The sequence below is a fragment of the Mytilus trossulus genome, chromosome 9, assembly GCF_036588685.1.
Source record: "Mytilus trossulus isolate FHL-02 chromosome 9, PNRI_Mtr1.1.1.hap1, whole genome shotgun sequence".
Taxonomy (NCBI): domain Eukaryota; kingdom Metazoa; phylum Mollusca; class Bivalvia; order Mytilida; family Mytilidae; genus Mytilus; species Mytilus trossulus.
In genome coordinates, this window is record NC_086381.1 from 66,054,559 (window position 1) to 66,080,136 (window position 25,578).

General features: G+C 31.7%; 1 protein-coding gene across 1 annotated transcript in view; it reads right to left on the bottom strand.

Annotated features, from left to right (window-relative positions):
• Window positions 1–15,389: 15,389 nt before the first annotated feature.
• Window positions 15,390–25,578, bottom strand: part of LOC134684867 (uncharacterized) — a 29,103-nt gene continuing 18,914 nt past the window's right edge. The window contains exons 21-30 of the mRNA XM_063544177.1: window positions 24,779–24,938; window positions 22,905–23,088; window positions 21,907–21,992; window positions 20,790–20,885; window positions 19,886–20,113; window positions 19,348–19,538; window positions 18,039–18,211; window positions 17,314–17,538; window positions 16,387–16,589; window positions 15,390–15,475 (exon numbers count right to left, since the gene is read on the bottom strand). Of these exons, the coding sequence (XP_063400247.1) occupies window positions 15,390–15,475; window positions 16,387–16,589; window positions 17,314–17,538; window positions 18,039–18,211; window positions 19,348–19,538; window positions 19,886–20,113; window positions 20,790–20,885; window positions 21,907–21,992; window positions 22,905–23,088; window positions 24,779–24,938 (1,632 nt within the window). The remainder of the gene's footprint in view (window positions 15,476–16,386; window positions 16,590–17,313; window positions 17,539–18,038; window positions 18,212–19,347; window positions 19,539–19,885; window positions 20,114–20,789; window positions 20,886–21,906; window positions 21,993–22,904; window positions 23,089–24,778; window positions 24,939–25,578) is intronic.

Here is a 25,578-nt window from a genome sequence, read left to right on the forward strand (position 1 = left end):
CACTCAGGACATGAAATATATGTTTCAGTGGGTGGTGAAGGTATGCATTCGATAGATGATTTAATTCTTTATCATATAGTTTTTGTTTCGATAAAATCAATTTTATATTTAAAAAGTTATTTGAGTTTTCATCGGCACGCGCCGGTTTTATGAAATATGTCAGGCATGACCGATGATTATATTGAATACCAATTATCATGTTGATAAGGTCGTTTGATCTTAAATAATTAGAAGAGATTAGTGATGGTTCTATACATGTAAGCTTGGCAAACAAACAAAACCAAGATGTCTTTTGAAAAATATAGAACAAAGAAGATATTTTGTTTTGGAAAAAAATGTTAAATAAACCTTTTGTTTTGTTTGTTATAATTGAAGCCAGTTGAGAATTATGAAAAATCTACATATAGTGGGAAATTTTCATTCAATTCATCTCATTTAAAAACGTTCAAAAATATAGATGAAATTATTGCAAAATGCGGCGTCCTTGGGGATCAAAACCCAGTTTCAAATTCGAGGAGTGTTTCCAGAGATTGAGCAAGGTATATTAACTTAATAGATAAAAAATATATCGGAAATATTTTCTTTGTATAGATTTTCGAAATTTATATATATTTTTTTCATTACTGAAAAGTGTTAGTTATATTCTTAATTCAAAAATCAAGATGAATAATTCTTTCGTATTTTCATATCTCTAGATATACAGCAATAGATTTTAATTGCACTGTTCCATAGTAAAACAAGAATATGTGATACACCTTTTTATATATAATTTATGGTCCAGTATATTATTTTATTTTTTTTATATTTGAAAACATGCACACATGCATATATATAAAAATAATCGCCATGATGAATCTTTTGCTTATATTATATATTAATTCTCTTCATTTATTTGTAGGCTAGCAGCTTTGGGTTCCTATATCTGCAAGACATAGTAGTAGAAGAAAAGCAACGACTACCATCATTTGTTACACCACTTTTTGATACATGCATTCCAAATCGGGTTGATTACATATCAGAAAGCTATTTAAAACAGTGTCATTTACAAGAATTAGGTGCCCCATTCCGTGTTGCAGATAGTGGCAGTTTCCTTTTCAACTCTGTTTCCTTAGCTCTTTGTGGGTCTCAAGATATGGCTATTGAACTTCGCGTTCGAACTCTCACAAAAATGGTAACTGCTCTACCAATTGCAAATAAAGTCATATGGGTTTAACCAAATTAGATTTTGAAGTGCCAAAACCACAGTGTCTTGCTCGTAAGTCTAACCAAAGGAAAAGACCAAGGACAGTACGCACACAGCCAAGATATTAGACTTCTTAAATTGTAATTATTGTCAGTGTAAATATTGTACATACATGTAATTGTTTTCTCTTTCACTATGTGTATTGTTTATTGGTAATAAAATTTGATATTTGGTAAAATTGGTTTTGTTTATTAAGTTGATATGGAGAGAGAGAGAAAAATAACAAAGAAAAACAAAAACAGAACTTGGCACAGATTTTTTTTATTTTCTTTATTCATAAACTGCAGAACACAAAAAAAATTAAGCCGTCAAAATGAAAAACAGACTGAAAAAAAAACATCGAATGGGTTATCTTATTTTTTTCTCCATAAACAATACAATTCACTATTTTCACAGTGCATAATTTAGATTTCACTACATTAAACAATCTCAAATATTTTAAACGAAACATTGTACAAACAACACAATTCATAAACATCAATAAAGATAATCCAATTAATTTTGTTGATTGGATAATTCACGGCTCAGTAGTTGTGTAATCAGTGACACGTGCCCTCATTATTTTACAAAAATTGACATATCTATCTAAGTTCGATTTCAAATTCTACCAAAATTTAATTCTTATATAAGCAGCATGTAACTTATATATACATCCAACCTGTGTGCAAATGCGATGACTATAAAGGGTCCTGAGTGCACTTTGTATGTCCTGGGTGCACTCAGGAGGTCCTGAGCGGTGTTTAGACGTACCCATTTGTGTCTTGTGTTTTATTTTATACAGTTTAAATATTGATTAAATATGATATCATATCTTATTTTTTTCATTTTTCATTTGTATTTTCTTTTCCGCCAATACTTAGGACATCGGTTAGGAAATCCTAGCTAAGATATTCCTAAGATAGCTTCGATGTGCATGCTGAGACGTGTCCTAAGTCGGTCCTAACTTTATCCTAAATCCTGTCCTAAGAAATTCTTAGGACGGAACTTAGGATATTTTCGATAAACAGGCCCCAGATTGAATATCTATTCACGATTCACAGGATAAGAATTTTGACCAATATTAATTGGGAATGGTCCTATCAAAAATCGTGAATGTCACGGTGACCCAAGCCTTGATTATAAGGTCACACGTAAATCTCAGTTGAACTATCTACTACGTGTCATATTACGTCATAGGCTATAAACCGAACTGTGAAGATTATAAAACTGTCGTTAAATTATTAGAAAATGGACAATGAGAAACGAATTATAAAGTGTCACAATATCCAAAACGGTGTAATTAGCACATATATGTTGCTTAAAGTCTTTCAAGATTAAAATGACTGACATGAAACAAATCAGAAGAGTTGTCTGAAAGGTATTAAAATAAAATGAAATAAATAATATTAATTGAAATAAATCCTATTAAATAAATTAAACAATATCAAATGAAATAATCATACTAAATGAAATAAGCAATATCAAATGATATAAGCATATAACATGAAATAAGCAATATAAATTGAAATTAACATTATTAAATGAAATACATAGTATTTAGATTAAACGAATAACAAGAATAGTTTACACTAGAAATAAAAGGAATATCATTGACAAAAACAATGGAAAAAATATTTACTGTCACAAATATTTCGATGATTCGCGAAGGGAGAGTGCCATACTATCATACTGAAAGAGTGGTTGTCGTTTGTTTATGTGTTACATATTTGTTTTTCGTTCATTTTTGAACATAAATTAGGCCGTTAATTTTCTCGTTTGAATGGTTTTACATTGTCATTTTTGGGGCTTTTACTAAGCTGACTATGTGGTATAGGCTTGTCCATTGTTAAAGGCCGTATGGTGACCTATAGTTGTTAATTTCTGTGTCACGGCATTTGGTCTCTTTGGCAATAATAACACATTTTTTTTTTTTTTTTTTTTTTTTATATCAACAGCGGATAGGTAAAATGTTTCCATTATCCTCAGAAACCCTCTAATACTGTGGCAATAAAGATTTCATTCATTCCAATACACTCACTTCAAAAATAGATATAAGAGGACGTGGTATGAGTGCCAACGAGACAACTCCCCAACCAATTTGTGAAAGTAAACTACTACACAGCTACTTTTGCATAGGTACTATTTCTGTACTAAAAATTTACTTTTAATATTCAGTACTATTGTGTTACTACAAAATTATGGTAATATTTAAGTACCTGTATTTTTCAGTACTGTATTTGTACTTGAAATTTAGGTACTACAGATTTTTGGTTACTACTTACATTTTCAGCATTTTGTAACATTTTTCTATTTCAAATCTCTCAAAGTTACGGAAGCGTATTAGCGCCACACATTTTTTTCCCCGTATGTTTGCGTTGTAACGCAAACCTTTGCGTTATAACGCAAACATTTGCGTTACAACGCAAACCTTTGCGTTATAACGCAAAGGTAATGTTTGCGTTAAAGGTTTGCGTTATAACGCAAAGGTTTGCGTTATAACGCAAACATAGGGGAAAAAAATAAAAAAAATGTGTGGCGCTAATACGCTTCCGTACAAAGTTATGATTTTCAAACATGGAATATTGTATTATTTCTGTACAAAAATATTTAGTGCAAATCAAGTACTGTATAATACAAGTACCTAAATATTACCATAATTTTAAAGTAAGGGAGCTACCATTTGATTTTTAGGGGGGGGGGGGGGGGGGGGGCTAGGATGAAAAATTTTGTCCTGCATTTTTTTTAATTTGTAATCTCTATCCTGCCTTTTTATTTTTCACTTTATCCGGTCCTATTATCAAATTTCATCCTAGCTCCCCCCCCCCCCCCCATAAAAATCAAATGGTAGCTCCCTAAAGAAATAGTACTAAATATTGAAAGTAAATTTCCAGTACTGCATATTTTTAGTATAGATATAGTACCTACACAAAATTGGCTGTGTAGTATACTCATTGGTTTAGTATCAAAGTATGGCCTCTAACCGAACAACAAACATATTGGATCTATTGCGTATGTATTCGCCAAAAAGACGTATTTGCCCATCTGGGAGTTCGCTGCTCAGTTCTAAAATAAATAGCTTTCCATAACACTAGTTTATATTGATATGGGATTAATTGAGGAATCAAAAATGTCTAAAAAATATAGGGGTCAATGTGCTTGTTTTCGTGATATTAGCCATTGGAAGTTTGGCAGGAAAATGTTCTCTCTTGACTTTTCATAGCTTTAACATTGATCAGTAAAAGTTCTCAAAAACTATTAAAAAATAAATAAGATTTTACAAGGCTTAAAAAAATGGCTTATAATTAAACATGTAAAAGATTTATATAAAAAGAGGGGGTCCATGGGCAAAGTCTTATTACACATCTAAATGGATACAGCCAGAGGATTTCGAAAGTCTGACAAAAATTACAAATCATGACAAGCAAACATCCTTAAAAATGATTTAAACTCGCATATTGAAATTGGTCATATGAATTAAACAGGATTTTGCTTAATATCGCAAAAAAATCAAATTGCAGTTTAGTCTTTTAAAGGACAAAATCGCAATGATAAATGCACGCAATAATTTCTGAATTTACAGTACTAAATTTGTACAGAATGCGGTTTATTCAATTTTTTAATTCATTCGATCACATTAGCCCCCTCAATAATATGTCAAATTTGACTTCGATGACGTTCTAGTTGACTTTTTTCCAGGCAAGCGTTTCAGACGAACTAAAAATTGATTAATAATTTACTCATTTTTTGTTAGTGCCATGAGTGGACCTTATAATTACATGTGTGAATTAGGTGAGATTTATTTGTTAAAATCTTCATGCTCAAGACTAAAAGATAGATTTAACTCTTTACAATTTTCAACTCAATTTAATTGAATTTTCTTTTGGAAGATATTTAAACCAAAAATTGTAAGTAATAGATAAGCACTGAATTCTTTAATGTACCGGACTTGGTCTTAATTATTTTTTAAAAACATTTTCTATTGTAATAAAAAAACACCTACTAAAATGAAAATTTAAATAAGAAAAACGCATTATCAACATGTTATCTATTTCCGTATCATATACTAAGCGACTTTAGAAACATAACACTAGATTATTTTTTTGTTATTTTTGAATGAATGTGTCACCGTCAAAAGCGATGACTGCCTGTTACAAACGTCAAAATGATTGTAAGAAAGGTCAACAAATTCTGTTTGATATGTTTCAGGTTCTGTTTAACGCCTCCTGATTTTGCATTTTTTTCCACCCATTAATTGGTTTTGGCAATTGTGCGGTTGGAACTTAAGGGCTTTAAATATTTCCTTCAGTCGATTCTTTGGCAATAAAGATGACGGGAAACATTTATGGCATGGATCTGTACGCAATGGCATTCGGCAATTTGATAAGCAGTTGACGTTGCGGCTGTAAACATGTCTGGCAAATGACGTTGCGTAATCAAATTCTGTTGACGGTTTCATAGTTACTACACGTTTATCTGTTCTTTGATGGCCAGGACAAATCTTGTCTACTTGTATCATTGTCGGAAGGACAGTAAGACGAATTTCTGAAGTCATACAGTATGGTTGCAGCACGTTTATGTGTTCTTGTTTGCATTATTCTTAAGGGCTGATTCAGTTTTTTATTTTTCAGTCTTGGCAATACGGAGATGCAACATTTTGAACTGGTTTAAGTGAGGCAAAGGATTGACAGAACTGTTTCACAAAGCAAAAAAAAACTGAAACAATCTTTCATTGGTCCCAAATGTCGCTAAAAGAAATTCGTGCGATTAAAAAATTCGGCATGTTCAATAAGCACAGGTCGATCAGATTTTATTTTTTTTGTAAAGAGAAAGAAGTATGGTAAGCATGAGTATTTGTAAGCCGAGAATCAAACCAGATCTGGTAAAAATAATCAACAAAATGAGTGTTGCGTTTTTAAAGTCGTTCAGTATACGTTGAAGAAGGTGACTGCATTCTGAAAATCATACAATACAGTAGCTTTAATTAAAATTATGATCGATTGATTGTTGTTGTCAGTCGCCATTTTCAGCTTTCATTGCTGTATCTTAGCCGCCATTTTTTATTCAATATGGTCGAAGTACTGAGACAGAACAACCGATCTTTGATAATAAATGCAAGGATTTGTATAGTTACTATACAAATCCTTGATAAATGCGACATTTCTAGTCACTGTCAAGTTAGGATAGGAGTAAGTCGAAATATAAACACTGTGATACAACATAATTCTCTTTAAACATTTTATTGTGAAAACATCATGCATCAATAATGAAAATAATAACATTTATCGCTATTATCTGTATTTTTCCTTTGATGTTTTTTTGTGATAATTTTCATATCACTCGTGTAGAGTGAGAATGAAAATTATCGCTAGTTTCTAAGGTCCTTAGCAACAGCGTATTAATATAATTCATGCGCTAGAGTGTCGGCCAATCAGAAAAGATTAGCCAGAACTATACAAAAAACTGTTATCGGATGACTTCGCTGAAATGTCAACAATAAAAGATGATTTTTCGTTTTAATATTTTACCGTGAATTTCGCCGTTAAATAGTTTATTAGAAGTTAATAAAAGTAATCAAATCATGTTATTAACAAATAAAAAAAAATCTTTTTTTTACATAAGTCTACTTCAAATCATCGCAGTAGGTCTGTCTGCATGTACATTTCTTCATGCATGTATATTTCTTCGTCTGCTTTGGAAATACATAATATATTCAACCGTTCACTTCATTTTGATACGTAGAAACACCAAACTACAGCTTATCAACGGTGAACATGGTTTTCGTCATATTTGAACACGCCGGATGGTCAGATGAGACATCTTTTTTCAAATGAATGAACTACCCGAGCGACTACATATATATATCAAATAAGCCTACGCCAAAAAAAATAGTACCACAAAAGAAAATGCATTATCATCGTAAAAGATACTTTTTTTTATTGAAATTTAATTAAATGATATTCGAAAATACAAATAATAGCGATAAATAGATTATTTATGTTGTTTTTAAACTCGATGCATTTTCTCATTCTCATCTCATCTCAGGGCTCCGCCCTTCGATGAGATGAGAATGAGAAAATGCATCTCGTTTAAAAAAACATAAACAATCTATAATTATCGCTATTTTGTGTATTTTTCTTTTGATTTTTTTTGGTGATAATTTTCATATCATGATTCTCGCTTGAGATGGAAAAATTATCGCTAGAAACTAAGCAGACACGTGGCGTTGCTAACGAAATTGACATGAAATTGACAACGTCGTCATAGGTAAAATAGCAATAAACAGATAATCATTGGTCATCTCAACTCGATTGCCTTTCTCGCTGTCGCCTTCCCGGCTAAAGCGAAAAAATCAATCTCGTTGAGATGATTAACGATAATATATAAATATCACAGATAAACAAATAATTAATAACACTCCACCAACATACCCTTTTTTAATGTAATGCTATTCTCTAAATGCGTCTGTATATCATATATAAAACAAAAACAGCATTGAACGGATAATTGCCAGTTTATATTTCATTGGACTTTGTCCAAATATTATCTATTTTAGTTATATGATTGGAAAAGGATAAAATGACTCAAAGCACTAATAACTTTCTCTACGTAAAATAATGCAAAGAAGTGAATGCACAAATAGTTGCTTTGCAACAAACTTTGTTCTTTTGGATTCTGCATTTTATTGATTTCATTTTTATCAAATAAATTTCGTATTAAATGAACAGTTTAATTATCACAGCCAAGATAATACACATTTTTACAACACACTTTAAAGTCAAGTATACTTCTTTGAAGCAGTACTAGACATCGACAGTTGCAAGATATTCCGATTTGAATCTATATTGTCTTAACGGTTAAACTCATACCTTTGAGGTTTGATAATTCAAGTTCCGAATAGCAAAATACCGTTAAACATACTCTTGGAAGTTTAAAACAATTAATTAAAGAACAGTATAAATATATATGTACTTGGCTTCTTGTTTTCAATGTAAGGCATATCAAGTATAGCTGAACACATAACATGTTCCACGTAAAATCCAACTGTCTTGAAATATACGAAAGACCAACTGACAATGTTTTAGGTTAGCATACAGAACAGTTTTCGACATATACAACATGCCAATATCTATACAGATAATGAAGTTTCAATGATGATTTTAGACTCGGTGTATACACATCCCATCTGTTTCAGTTGTTTGGATATGTTAGCCGGAATCTGGAATAGTCTTGAAAACTCTGTAAAAGAAAATAAAGGTGTTAGAATTGTCTCTTTAAGAAAATTGGCATATTGTATAGTCAGCTGCCTTTTAATTTTTTGAAGACTGTAAGATTGATTCAAGATGTTGTTTGGTAATACACGCTGCTTGGATAGATGGCTATGTTATATATAGACCACATCGCCTTTTATTCATAATACAACACATAACTATAAACTATATATTCATTTTGCAATGCTTTTGTAGCGTATAGCCTTTCTTAGTGCAGTATATGGAAAAAGCGAATCGATATAAACTTTTCTTATATCAACGAGCGATATTGTCTTCTATCAACGAGTTTCAGACGAATGTTAGCATTTGTACGAAGAAAGGCAGATTTCTCGGTATGAAAAAATGACTCTTTTTCTTAAAACAGGGTTACATTTAACACGACATACGTCTGTTGTATAATTTCCATGAATTATTTTATGTAATAACAAGCAAGGTGTATTTAAACGAGAACATTGAATTGTTGAATAAATGAAACATAAATGCACGATTTATCATTTGTAGATGTACACATTCAATAAATATCATGTAGCTACGGAAGCCGATAAGGGCCATTCAAAAAAAATAATTTATGTCGTAATTACGACATAGCATGTCGTAATTTCGACATAACATGTCGTTATTACGACATCGCTATGTCGTAATTTCGACATAATATGTCGTTATAACGACATCTCTATGTCGTAATTTCGACATTTCATGTCGTTATAACGACATCACTATGTCGTTATAACGACATCGCTATGTCGTTATAACGACATCGCTATGTCGTAATAACGACATCGCTATATATAAAAGAATATGTATTATGATTGCCAAGAGACTAAATGACACAGATATTAACAACTATACGTCATCATAATGCCCCCAATAAGTAGAAAAGCCCCCGCATAGTCAGCTATAAAAGAGGGAGGAAAGATACCAGAGGAAGAGTCCCCGAAATGCTGCGTTGCAGACAGTGTTATAATTCAATTATTAGCTCCCTTGGTAAAACTCAAAATTTCATATTTAATGCATTTTATTGTTAAATGATTTACACGAAGCTTAATAAGTATATATTTGTTAATTGCATAGCTTTTGCTATTTGAATTCATTGGTTAAAAATATTTATTTATATTGTAAAGTTTAATATTTGCATCGTCGCAAAATCTTTGGATACCTTCTTTGAATACCTTCAGTGAGAAACTTATATATTTAATGAATAACAAATGTGGTTATTTAATTAACGTGTCTCAAATGGGTGTCCACACAAATTAGGAAGATAATATTATGTAAATATGTGAGCCTAACTTGCCAGCTAAGCATCCCATCTCCCTCAAATAAAGCGCATACTACATGGCTAATTGTAATAAGGGTCAATTAAAGAAATTGCTCTAATACTACTTTCAAATATAGGGCACGACATTCCTACAACACGTCACACTTAAAATGCGACGTCGAAGAGGGTCTTTGACTTCGATTAATTTTTGCAAGTTTTATTCGGTTTTTTATATTGTTGGTTGATTCTGGTTCTGTTCGTTTTGTGATGTCATTTTATCAAAAAATTACCTCGAGTTGTGGAAATCGATATAATAATGTTTATCCTTTAAGTTATTTCAACTTAAAATGCAGTACTGTCGCAAGTAATGTAGGAAGGAAAGATGGGACGGAAGTACATGTATACGGTTTTCATATTTTTTTTTATCATAGGATGTTTAACTTTCAAGTTGCATATCATCTGTCATTGTAAAATTTCTGTATCTTAACTCATCCCAAATACAAATATATCTGACACTCTGCAAGTAAATCGAACATTTTTACCCTTGGCTAAATTTGAATAGAATTGTATTATCCCTGACACATAAGTTGTCGAAATACACCCCTTCAATTACTTGAACCTTGGCTTGAGAATTATTTCCCAAGTCATCTTTAGATATATACATTTTAAAATATAGTAATCTACTCATGGGTCGTCCGCGAAAACGGCAAATAAAAATATAATCCCTTTTTTTTTTAATTCGATGAAACGGTTTTCGTTGCTGTTTTGGATTCGTCTTTCAATTACCTCCATTTCATGCACAAGTTTATATATCAACTTGGATAAAATGGCTACCGTTGAAAAACGACTGTGTAGAGAAGATTTTATTGAATCATCAATATTCGAACTCACATGAGGCAAATATTTGTACTTTTGTTAGATATTATTATTGTTTTACTATTTTTATTCATTTTCTACTATAATATGCAGTCGAGTCAAACGAAATTTGGTAAAATAACGGCTTTAACGCCACAAAGAACCGACACATGTCGTTGTTCCTGTCAAGAATCAAGAAGATCAGAGAATAAGAAATAGGATCACTATACATAAGAGTTAAAACAGTTTTTCATAAATGTAACGTTGGATGGGGACATCCGTTTTTTTCACATAGCTTTCTTTTTTTAATCCTCAAATATACTAGATATTACTTAGGAGATGATCAAGAGCTGTAAAAACATAATTCAAAACATATATTGAATTTGTTTTAATGTTGGTTCGTGTTTTCTAACATTTTGATTTTTGCGGATGAAATTTCGAAGATTCTGTTTTTAAAAATCCTAGGGGTTGTAGGAACATCGCGCGTGCCCAACGTTTAAAAGTAGAACTAGAGCTATCAATACTTCAATACACCCTTTTACCAAGAAGCCATGTAGTTTGCGCTTATTTAAAGGGAGGTGGAAAGCTTGCCTTGACTTGGTTAATCTATTCGGCTTTGTCTGACTGTACAGCCCTAGCACTATGGGCCATGTTAACCTAAATTGGTATCTATAACATATATAAGTTTCTCACTGAAGGTATACAAAGAAGGTAACCAAAGATTTTGCGACGATACAAATATTAAACTTAACAATATAAATAAATATCTTTAACCAATGAATTCAAATAGCAAAAGCTATGCAATTAACAAATATATACTTATTAAGCTTCATGTAAATTATTTAACAATAGAATACATTAAATATGAAATTTGGAGTTTTACCAAGGGAGCTAATAATTGAATAATAACACTGTCTGTCACACAGCATTTCGGGGACTCTCCCTCTGGTAGCTTTCTTCCCTCTTTTATAGCTGACCATGCGGGGGCTTTTATAATTATCGGGGACATTATGATGACGTATAATTGTTAATTTCTTTGTCATTTAGTCTCTTGCCAATCATAATACATATTCTTTTAAATATAGCGATGTCGTTATAACGACTTAGTGATGTCGTTATTACGACATAGTGATGTCGTTATTACGACATGATATGTCGAAATTACGACATAGCGATGTCGTTATAACGACATGTTATGTCGAAATTACGACATAGCGATGTCGTTATAACGACATGTTATGTCGAAATTACGACATGCAATGTCGTAATAACGACATAAATATTTTTTTTTGAATGGCCCTTATCGGCTTCCGTATGTAGCAAACCTAATTCACAAACTTAGTTCATGACCGGCTTAATGTTTGAGGATCAATATCACTAAAATTTCGTATCTGTAACAAAATTAACGCTTACATGAACTTATCATTTCGAAAATGTTGCTTGACCCTATTAATAGTTGACAGTGTTAACAACCTGTTCAGTCTATTATCACATGATTTAACTGACTAATTCTATTTGAAGTGATGATGCAATGGCGGAATTTAAATGCGGTTGTGAATAGTCTACCGACCTATGAGATTTTAATACAGGTCCAGTGGCGGATCCAGGGAGGGGGGGGGGTCCGGGGGTTGGAAACCCCCTTTTTTAGCCAATCAGTGCATTTGAATGCGAATCACCTAAATCGGCAAGTGCACTTCACAAAAGATTCAGCACCCAAATGACGTTTTTGATGGACTGGAAAGCAGTTATTTATAAGGGGAAATTTTAAAGATTTATAGATATAAGAAGATGGTGCACGAGTTCGAATGAGACAACTTTCCATCAATGTAATGATTTGTTTCAAGTAAACCATTATAGATCAAAGTAGGGCCTTAAACACGGAGCCTTGGCTCACAGCAAACACCACGTTATTTAGGAATCAAAAAATAACTAGTGTTAAACCATTCGAACAGGAAAACCAACGATCTTATTTGTATAAAAAAAGGAGATTCAAAAGTACAGGTAAGATTTTGTCGAATCAATCTGAACGAGGACAGTATGATTCATCTTCGTCACAAGTTAGTTTCATTGTTATCAATGAAGAAAGTCTTCCATACGTGCGCTGCGAGCATATCAGATATATATTATTTCGGTGCGTTCATTATAAAATGTGTTAAATGTTATATATGTGAACAATAATTTTGATATTTAGCTATATAATTACGACATTGTTTATTAAACCCCATCGGAACTGGCATTTTCAAATATTGAAAATGGTGGATTGAACCTGGTTTAATAGCGCTAAACCTCTCACGTGTATGACAGCCTCGTCGAATTCTGTCATATTTACAACGTGAACAAAACAGACATAATAGATAAAACTGTCAAAATAAGGGTACAGCCGTCATATATTAATACTAATAATAACTAATATCGACATAACACAAACACCGCTATGATATTTTAAAAGTATCGCATAGATATTAAAACTAATAGCATTTGTATATTTATTTTTATAAGAAAAACACAGCACTTAAATTTTTACACGGACATACACGTTTCCTTCTAACTAACTTATGTATGTATATTTACACTCAATTATTGTTTATATTTGAACAATAAGTTTAAAAGTTGGTATTTTCCTAATTTTTCGTTGCCGATAACAACATTTTCCGTATGGTATGTCTGCATATTTACAATTGATATTAGACAATATCGCTATGTGATATAAGAACAGTTTTTATCAATTCGCTTCTTCCTAAGACCGAGTGTGCTTGTATTAAATATTGAAAAACTAGGAGACGCCGCGAAATTGCGATATAATCAGGTGTTAAAACAAAGAGTTTTCAAATTTCGCGGACAGTTCGTCGACTGTCGAAAAAAAGATTGTTTCAATGGCAAGTATAGGAAGTACAAAACACTACATTTATACGACATATTACAAATATTTCCGACTTTGTATGGTTTTAGAGTAGTTGCAGCTCGATCAATGAAATCGGTCTCTTCCTTTAATAGTATAGAATTTTACTCCCTCAAATGGCCTGTCGAATCTTCAGACTGGGATCTGCACTACTATTTTACAAAGGAATACTGCTACATGATGATTTGTAAACAGATGAAAAAGTTTAAAATGCAAAAGTGTGGGATTTGCAACCAGAAGGCAACAACTATTCATAAAAACCCAAATATTAGGTACAAAAGAGGCTAAAGTGATAATATCATATGAATATCAAATTCGAAATATGATTACAAGTTCACAAAGCAAAAACAAAAAGCGAAAAACTACGAAAAGACAAATAACAATACAATTTTTATGTTATTCAAACCCGCCAAACATGTAACCTAAAAGATGACACCAATACACCCCTTTAAAAAGACTTTCATAACTGTGTTCAAACTTTTTAATTAAATGTTTCAAACTCCTAATCTATATCATACCTCTGCAAAAGTGGAATTGCCATGAATATTCGTTACCAAGCTTAGTAAACCATCATTCTGGAGGTATTGGGAACCTGTTGTTTGATCCATCTTATAGTGCAACTGTCCATACTTATGGTATTTTGGATATTTGTCCATAGATGCTAAGAATATATGGTCATCTATCTCTTCATCAATTATGGCTACACTATAGAATTTAACCTTTTAAAAGAAAGATATTTTTTCCTAAAACATGTAAGAGCTTTTCAGCTATTGACTGTGAATTAATTCGATGTCAATTTAACATATTTCAATGTAAATTCGGCATCACAAAACTGCTGTTAACGTACATTATTTTATTGTACATAATTGTGAAAAAAAATGCTCACTTTTTTTAAATTGTTATTTGGATGGAGAGTTGTCTCACATTGGAACTTACACCACATCTTCCTTTATCTATTTTAAAAAGAACTGTTGCCTAATATTAAAGAACAGATTAACATTCGTCCTTCGTAACATTCATAAACTTAAACTTTGTCAAATCTCATTGAATAGACCTATTGTTATTACCATTAGTCTTTGAAACGTAATACATGAGCAACACTTCCAATGCTAAGAATGAAAAGAGTAACTGTTTACCCTTTCATTCTGTCTAAATTCACCCATGGTTTTTGACAGTATCAGATTTGCTTGATGTTTAGTTTTCTGTGAAAAGTGTTTTGTCTGCAGTTTTTTGCTTTTTTTCCATTGTGTTGTGAGCCTTGTCTTTTGGAGGATTGTTATTTATCTTATTTTTTAAGTATTAAAAATGATATCATGACGAATACCTCATCCATAAAGCCTTGGAAATAATTGCTGCTGTCCCTTCCAAGATATAGAAAGACATCAGAGTGGTTACTGTAGGTATCCTGTAAAACAAACCTTTTTCTAAACATCTTTTACAAGTAATTTACAAATTTGAATTTGATTTGAATGTTATTGTTATTGTTATTCTTTTTCATTTCTTTAAAAAAAGAAGAAGCAAAACGTATTTGCAGTGTTTATTTACAATCTAAATTTCACCTAAGCAATGGTTATTTGTTTATTTCTAATTTGCAAAAAAACCTAACACAAACGGAAATGGAACAATACAGTTATAGTCACTGTTTATTTACAATTTAAATTTCACCTCAGCAGTGGTTATTATTTTTAAGTTCCAATTGGCAAACAAACACCAAAAACGAACGAAAATTGAAAACCACAGTTATGGTCACTGGGGAATGCGCTATATTCATATGCGAAAAAGCTGTTACAAACTAATAATTTCATAACGATGAGACATACTACTCTCTATATATGTATTCAAACATTTTCATATTAACAAATAACTATGTATCAAAATCAATCACAAATTCTACAAAGTATCTACCCAATCAATCGGGTGTATACTACTTCCAGAAGCCGATAAAACACCATTCAGGTATATCTTCAGAATGTATTCTGAAAACAAAAGTATTTATTTGTCAATAAAATATAAAAGGTAAAACTTTATTTGTATCAATTTCAAACTATATGATACATACAGTAAGTCGATAGTATATAATGAACAAGAGGTTACAAGTGTTGTTTTGTTTAGCACACAACACTAATTTAAAGGTATCATAAAATAGGGAGTATTTGCCTGACAGAAAAAAAATGTTACACTTTACAATCCATCACGGTTAAGCTTTGTATCAGGTTTGAGGTTATTCGGTTAAATATATAAATATATGACGAAAACGGTAAATATCATTGAACATCTGTATAGGACTCATAACCGCCATGGTCACGGCGATGGTGACATTGTGACGTTAACTATGATATTTAAGCTGAAGTGCGTTGGTGGATACGCTATAGTGCAATGGCCAACCTAAGACTTTGAGTAAAAGAAAATGTACATGAGGTGTATTAATAAAATAACAATTAATATTTGACAAAAGTAGCTGCTTGTATTATTTTATCTGAAATATGTTTTAAATTCTGTTTAGAGAAACTAAAGACTTTAATTTTTGTTTTAATCTAATTTTTCAAGTCTCTAATTCTCCTTTTAGAACGCAAGTGTATGTAATAATGTGTCCTAGAGAGAAATATAAAAAGATTCAGCGTGTTTTAATAATAGTTGTAAGAAGTGTCCATCTCATTCACTAAAACATGATAAGACTTAGTAATTGCTCACAACAACTGTTCTTCAATTTATATATACCTGATGTATACCTCGACCATAAACTTTAACCTGAAGCGGGACATACGGACGGAAGTACGGACGGACGAACATACCACAAAACATAATGCCCATAACTGGGGCATAAAAAAATTTTGTGACATCATATGACAATGTAGAGATGTGGTCTTCTTATTTTTTACTGTATTACCAGACTCATCATATTGTAGTACCAAGTTAGTCCATACATCAGTACCAATTGTTACAGTGGTACTTAAGGTGGAATTTCCAAACTGTCCATTTACTTTTAAATTTTCCAACCATAAACATATGTTCCGAGATTCAGTACAAAATATTGGCATTGCTGTCAATGGACTACCAGTTTCCACCTTTACCCACACTTCAAATGTAAAACTGAAAAAATAACCTAAATTAAGTGACATCAACATTAATTTATCATTTATTCGAGTAAATGTTCCATTTTCATAATTGCGAAAACTGTACAGCTCGAACACGTGTACTGGATTACGTTTGATCCTAATTTAAAATTAGACTTCCTTTTTTTAAATATGAAATGTGTAAACATATTGTTTACCTAATATGGGATGTTCCTAATATATAAAGCTCATACAAACGAAAGAAGAAAGAAGTTTTAATACTATAAACATGATAAACTGGGATATTTTTACAGGTTGTTATTTTTCATATGCTGTTAACTTCGCGATAATTTGCTGCATTGCTATGTCATTTAATATTGTTAGTGTATTCGTTGAACATTGGTGATCTATTGTCGCCGCTTAGTTTGTAGTCTTTATCCATTGGTGGCCTTCGGCTGTTGTCTGCTCTATAGTCGGGTTGTTGTCGCTTTGACACATTCTTCATTTCCTTTCTCAATGTTATTTAATCTTTGATATAATTTCTGAAATAAATCGGGGCCTTGATACAACACTCAACCAGTCGATGAATAATATATAACAATCACACGAAAGTTACATTGTACCGAACAATCTACTAGTGTTTCATGTGCTGTGCTTATTATCAAATCACTTTATTGGTACTCTCACTAAAACAGCACATAAGTTGTCCTTTCTGATCATGTTGGCTTACACTCTTACTACGAAGACCCATACTTACATACCTTTTGTCAATTTTCAGTTGTGTGACGTTTGTTATTGACACATAATTATCTATTCCATTGAATTTCATTGCCATATTTTGTCTATCTATGCAATGTACATTTATATTGGAAAAAAGTGACATTTGTTGTCCAAATTGGTATACTCCGACTCGTCCTCCTGTAATACGAGTATTGTATATATCTCCACTATCTGCTAACACGGATGTTAAATCGTAAAGCTGGAATCTGAAAATGAAACATTGAAGGTAGATAAAAAAAAATCAGAGTTATTTTGGTTCACAGAGCAATTCAATATCGATGACAAAAGTACCAAAAGCACATACTAGTACAGGAAATCAAACAGTATTCAATGATAGGTAGTGGTCTATGAAATATGTATAAAGCTAAATAATGACATTTGAGACATTAATTTGATAAACAATTTTCAGGCTGTCTTCAACGACTAATTTCTCAAGTAACCTAAAACCCAATAACAGGTAGAATGTAACAAACACTTTGACGAGATCCAAGTTTGAATGTTCGAAATTAATGACACAAAAGATCTACACTATTCATTCCTATTTTGAACTAATTATTGCAAATGATATGCTGATGTCCATATTTCAGAATTTTGTAATCTAAAATACCAAAAGTAAAAAAGATACCTATAATTTACCACATTTTTAGAATTAAGCAGAATATTTAGATTTTTTTTTCACATAGACATAGTTGCAAAAGAGTTTTACCTTATTTTTCCAAGATCAGAATTATGGGTTAGAAACCATTTGTACGATGTATAATTACTCCATTGTAACATATTGTCATCATGCCATAACACTGTCGTTTGATTTTCTTTAGAACTGGAATGCCATAGACCATATGCTAAATCAATCCCAGGTTCAGTGTTAGAATCGATAACCTAAGAAATATTTCAATTCAGTTTTACTCGATAAATTCAATAATAGTTTGTTTAATACTAATTTTGTACGATTTTCGTGGGTTCCAAAAATCAACGAATTTACACAGTCATCAAAATAAAAATTTGGTGTAGGTTTGGACATAGACTTGGCAAGATATGAGTAATGCCGTTCTGAAGCCATAAAAACAATTGTTGTGATTTGAATAAAAATTATATGTTATTATCCATTTGTTTGATGTGTATGAGTGTTTGATTTTGTCATTTGATTACTGACATTCCGTTTTAAATTTTCCTAGGATTTCGGTATTTTTTGTTGTTTTACTTTTTGGTAAACATCCATAGGATTAATATTGTATGTACATGATGCATAATCTGAACGAGAACTTTACAATAGATACAATAGTAAGGTCATGTGAATGGGCCCATCTTACATGAATTTCAAGGAAATTTACGCTGCCACTGGGGAACGAGGGTATATTAGATAGCGACACATTTTGCACTACAACAGGCCACCTATGTACCCAAAAAAATGAATTGTTGCAAAGTTTTTAAACGTGGAAAAGCGTGACATTCTCTCTTCACGAAGCATAGGACATCATATCCCAATTTGGACCGGACGTGGTTGCGTACTCGTACATCCGTCATAGTCAAACTGACATCCCCATTTTCCAAGGGTTTAACCGCCGGTTAGAAGAAGACATGTATTAGCCATATAGTCAATATGAAAACAATCCAAAAATACAATTAAATAATTCAAATTACGGTTTCAATAAACGTTAATTTTACACATATTCAGTTGCATACATTTCCATTATATTGACCACGATGTGTGAACAAAACAAACAGACATAATAGTTTAAATCGTCAATAAAAGGATACTGTCTCTTGCTATATCTATATATGTATTTGTTCATTTTGTGTACATATATTACACTGTTAGTTTTCTCGTTATAAGTGTTATACATTTCGAGGCTATTCATAGCTTATTTAATCGCATGGGTTTTTTCGATGGCCGTACGGTGATCAGTTGTTGATAACCTCTATATCGTTTCGTCTAGGATTGAGAGAAGTCGTATTTGCAATTATATCCAAACTTATTATCTTTCATGTATAATATACAAAATAGAATTGTGTACCTTTATATTAATGCCTTTAATTCCTGCTTGGTATGTTTTTAAATCAAAGTTATAGTTCTTGGTTTTCCATGACACCAAATAAAACTTTCGGTTACTGTTATAACCAAAGACAATACCGACGTAGTTATCTCCCATGTCTGAACGCACATATATTGTTCCACTGTATCTGATTGAACTGTATGATTGCGATCCTAAATTAAAAAAAAATGGAGATCATAAAAAGAGAGGCTTAGGATTTCAAAAGGACATTCTAACTCGTTTATTGTTGAACACAAACTCAGAATGCCATGGTAATTTACCAATGTATTATGTATAATTTACATGTAGTAATTTATTTGTAATTTTCATTAACTTTGATTTAAGAACCCTAAGCAATTCAGAATATCCAGATTTTAAGATGTCATCGACCTTAAGGTATGCATCAGATATCATACAAGGTAGGTGTCTATGTTGGTGGGAAGTAATTACGATACAATACCATAAACAAAACAAATAAATTATTACACCATTTAGACACGAAGTAATATGTAGAACTCACCAATTAACATAGAAGGGCCATGTGTATCAGCAAGTTGATAAATTTCTCTTCCAGCTCCCTTCACCCACCAATGTGCTGCTGTTGTACTATATCCAGGATATAAATCCACCACAAAGTAGTCCTGGAAAGATGTTGAGGAAGTGGATGGGTTATGTGGACAAGTATCATTGCTATCATCAACACCATCACCATCAGAATCAACCACACAGTCGTCACCAATAAGGTCGCCTTAAATATATATTCATTATCACTACTGTTCACAGTTTTGCCTATGGTTTAGTTCGCTTTCTAGAAGTTTGGTTTTGAGTATATTTGATAAAGGTTTTACAAAAACGCGTGTTGTGCATTTTGTAATTCATATTTAGTATGATTATTTATCAGTTGGTTAATCTGTGAATGCTATTGATGATAATACGTTATCGATATATGTTCACATATTTAAAGTGGTTTTTTTTTTGTTTATCAAATTTTGTTTAAATCATTCTTTACAAATTTCCATTTGTTGAGAATTTTCGGGAAAGGAAATCAGGCAATAAGTGCTTATAACTTATATGAACAAAGCATCCGGACAATACTTTAAATGCGTAGTTATCGTGACCAAATAGTGTGTTCAATTAGATATTGGATAAAATTTTCTATCCTTACACGTAATTAAGAATCTCAAAAATATTTGTCTCTTGATTTATAAAATGAAATTTATTGTCAAATCTTTATTGCAAAAAGTAAATTATTTATTCTTTTTAGACGATTTACATATAAGACATATTTACAAAGAGAATACGTATGACCAAAATATTATCAATTAGGGCATAACTTCTATGTTGAAAAAAAACGACAATAAAGTATGTTCAGAGAACAAAAAAGATGTATATTAAGCTATATTTTACTTTAGTCAAAAGCTTACCATTGATGTCTGTTTGTAATGTATTTGCAAAATATGGACAATTGTCTTCTTCATTAATGACTCCATCAGCATCTCTGTCTGTATCACATGCATCTCCTAAAACAATTTAATCCAATAATTATAGATTATCGTTGATTATCTCAACGAGATTGATTTTCTCGCCTGATCATGTACAGCGAAAGTGAGAAAAGCAATCGAGTTGAGATGACCAATGATAATCTGTTTATCGCTATTTTACCTATGACGACGTTTTCAATTTCAATGTCAATTTCGTTAGCAACTACACGTGTTCTCCTTAGTTTTTATCGATATTTTTTCCATCGATATCAAGCGAGAAGCATGATATGAAAATTATCACAAAAAAAGATCAAAGGAAAAATGCACAAATTAGCGATAAATCACGCATTATGTTTAAAGATCTCACAAAAAATGTTTTAACTCACATCATTTTTGCTCCTGCCCCACGTTATGAGCCTTTGTTAGTGTTGCTGTTTTTTTGAATTTTAGTTCATTTATGTTTCGGAGTATAGTGTGATTGTTCGGCTAATATTTTGTAAGAAAGATGCAAAGGTTTTGCTAGCAAATAGTTGTTGTATGTTTTTCTTAATCGGAATCATGCATTCATATTTAAGGTAATGATAATAAGTAGTAAATAGAGCCAACAGTACTAGTATTTGACCGATATATAAACTTTCAAAAACCGTTAGGAAGATAAAAATCAAAGTGAAAAAACATCTTACGGAATCGTTTGAAATCTAAAATAATAAGTTACAATCAAAGCTCAACAGTCGATAAAAAACTGACAACACCATGACAAAAACGTCCTAAAATGAGTTCTACAAAGAAAACAAAACACGGAACAAAACCAGAATTACCAGAAATAAATGCAGAAAGAAATTCCCACATAGCTGTTATAGCAGTTTTTGCATTACTTTTGACACCCGTCATCTTGATAATGTAAGTAGAAAGATTGTCGACAGTGTAGGCGTTTTTTGTTATGAATGCATCGACAATCATGCGAATCCACACTCAATTCAGTTAGTTTACTTTTTTTTAGGGTTCCGAAATCAGTGTCATCCATGATTTTTAAGTAAAAATTGGTTTTGTGTTTCCTAACCTGTTCCATCGCTATCCATGTCACTTTGATCCCCATTTTCAACTTCAGGACAGTTATCAAGACTATCTATTACACCATCTCCGTCTCTGTGAATCGAAACAAAAGAAGCACGATCAATTAATTCAATCTGTCCTGATCTTTGAATTTTATCAGCTACCAACTTTTTCTTATGCACTTCAGATCACATTCAATGGAATTTATTTTACAAGAAATAAAAAAAGAGGTAGGAAGTGTCAACTAATTTAGTAAATAGACCGTGATTATGGTTTCAGTTTCAAAACTATTGTTTTGTACGTTGTTTGGCATTCTCATAACAAATCTACGTACGTTATTGATTTGAAATTATTTGGCGATTATCATTTAAAAAAATTGTTGTCGAAGGTTATTTTTATTTAAATATTGTATCATCAACAATTCAGCAACCCAGCACATAAAATCCATAATAGCTATATTGTCTTTTTCAAAAACCAAACAGTAAGCTAGCAAATATACCGAACTCCAAGACAAACCCAAAATGAAAAGTCTTTTATTAAAGGCCTTTATTCAAACGCTCAAACACATCAAAAGAATGAAGCTTTCATATTTCAGAGTTGGTTCAGGCTCTTCCTTACATAGAAAATGGTGGATTAAACCTAGTTTTATAGCTAGCTTAACTTCTCACTTGTACGACAGTACACATAACACAACATAAAAGTCCACAGACTAAGCAACACAACCCCGACAAAAACTGGGGTGATCTCTTGTGCTTCGGAAGTTTAAGCAGATCCTTTTCTGCTTGTTGAGTTACAAATCAATACAATTCTTGACAAGATTTACGAATGTCATTAGAGATTAGACATCATTAAGTCATTTCGTAGAGACAGCAACGACGAAGATTTTACTAAAGAAGAACAATAACAAAAATATAGTTAACACTTTAATGGTTTAAAAAATAAATAAATGTATAAATAACTTAAAAAGGGACTTTTTTTTCGTTAAAATAATATGCATAGTCTTACCTATCTTGATGAAGTCCACCAACTGGATTGCATTCATCCCCGACCTTGTTCTGGTCTGTATCAGTCTGATTATTATTAGATATACCAGGACAATTGTCACAAGCATCACCAAACCCATCTCCATCTGCATCTTCTTGTCCTGCATTTGCCACCAGAGGGCAGTTATCGGAAACATCAGGAATTCCTTGAAAGTGTAAAAAAAAACCCCAGATTTTGGTTTAAACGTTAGTTCACTTTATGAAATAAAGGAGAATCTGTATGATTAGCAAATATAACAAAAAAAATCCACTAGAGTGCAAATAATGCCAACGATGTACAAAAGTTAAAAAAATATATCATTCTGCAAAGACAGGTTTAAGAGGCTACAAAATAATTCAAATAAAAACCCAGTTTCATTCTGTAAAGACAAATTTAAAATGACCCAAATAACTAAAAAAAATCTCATCAAAAACAATATAAAATTATTTAAAAAATAATTCTGAAAAGATAGCTTGAAAAGGCTCCAAAATAATAATAAAAAACCCAACAAAAACTAAGTTAAAAAATCCTTCAGTAAAGACAGCTCCAAATGGCTCCAAGATAATTTAAAAACAGAAAACAACAAATACTAACGACCTGGTTTGTGACAGAACCATATAAGAAACAAGAATTATCTTTAAAAAAGATATCTGACGTATTTAAATTTGAGTATATGTTTAAAACTATCATTTCGCTTTAATAAAATATAACTACAAGAAATTCTTTACTAAGTCTGGTTACATTAAGGCAATAATATATAAGAATATTGGGATGATACCTAAAATTTTTATTTGTCAAAAAATCTAGTGCAAATAAAAAGAAACAAATATACATTTACTACTGCTTACATTAAACTTAATTCATGGTTTAAACAAAAAAGCTAGAAACTATTGGTAGTATAAGTAGTATCTTTCTGTTTACATGCACCAAAACCCCGTGGAAATCTCACATGCGTAGGTGCGTTCTAAAAGTCATGTAGTACTACGTTCGTACAACAAAGTTTACATTGAAAATTATATAATTGTTCCGAGTAAACAGCTGTCATGAATGCAAAGAGCTATTGGAGAAACAATTATTTTAATAAAAATACAAATCTTTGTAAGATCTAGTTCAAATATTTATAGTTTTTCACTTGCTTTCCATCACGATATAATTTTCGAGACGTTTTTTTCAAACACAACCAAACCACCCACCATGACAGCAATTTATCCAATCACAGAAAGGATTTTCAAGCATGAGTAGTCTGTTGCCATAGTGAAGTTCAAAGTGCACAAACCGAAACTATACCGACTACGACAGACATGAACGAACGAACGATATGCACTGAATCACAGGCTCCATTTTAGAACAGGCAAATGGAGAAATTCACATTGTCGTGTATGAGATATCAAAATCCTTCGCTTAATCTGAAATCACCGAAAAGTCACTATGACCATGACTACAAACATTTTGGTTTGTAATAATTTTTGTATGAATTATGGTCAGCAACATCTGTTTTATTTCAAAATATGTTTGAGCATTTAGTGAAAGATAACCATATACTGATTATAAAAATGGTTTACTTTAATTGTAAAACATAATTGAAAAGTTTCCTTTATTTACTTCTATGATGTGTAATTTCTGATACAATTAGAAAAATACAAACACTTTATATTTTTTATATTGGGATTGCAATATCCATGGTGATTAAGCAAAGAAGAATTTTTGACACTTTTTGTCATTTAGCTTATCGTCCTCGGATTTCAAATGTTGTAGTGTCAGCGAGATGACTTGATGAAGGCGAATCCATAAAAATTTCTTCGAACTAATGACATACGCATAGTGTTATTTTAATTTAACTTCAGTCATGACTTTACCATCATCATCATCGTCTGTATCACAATCATCACCAGTTCCATCTCCGTCTGTATCTAGCTGGTCTGGATTGACATTTGACGGACAGTTATCACATGGATCCCCAACACCGTCACCGTCTGTGTCAACTTGGCTAAAACTGTACTTGAACGGGCAGTTATCCTACAATTTTCGATTGTTTGTTGGTTGCATTTGTGTATGGCAAATATTACATTCAAGAAGTGAAACAAATTGACAATAAATACTATAGGTAGGTCCAAGATAAAGGACAGGGAATTTGGATTGTTACTTAAAAGTTGGGGCAAAAATAATATTGATTATGGGAATCAAATTTAAAAGAGGCTACTTGCGGACCTCTCAAAGGCCATTTCTACACGAGTTATCGAATTTAATGTTCCCAATCTAACCAGACGTTGGTGGGAACTTATTTATCCCACATAAAAAAAAACCCAGAGGACCAACTTTTGCAAAGGTGTTCATGCCAGTCGGAATGAGCAGTCAGAAAAAGATCAAGTGGACACATTTTTATTTCCAAGTCACTCTATACTCTTATGTTATGTTATGTTGTCATTGCTTTCTGTACAAATTTCATTGGGTTTGAAAAATAAAAGAAAAGACTTCATTTTAAAGTTTTGTTTTGAGGATCTTTTAAATACAGGTATTACTGTCCTACAACTTTAAAAAGTTAGAATCTTTAAAAATTCTTTAAACAATAATATAAATCATATTTGTGATTTCAAATGTTCAATAATAAAGGTATCAGTAGAATAACGCTGTTTAAAAGTCATAAGTCGATTCAGAG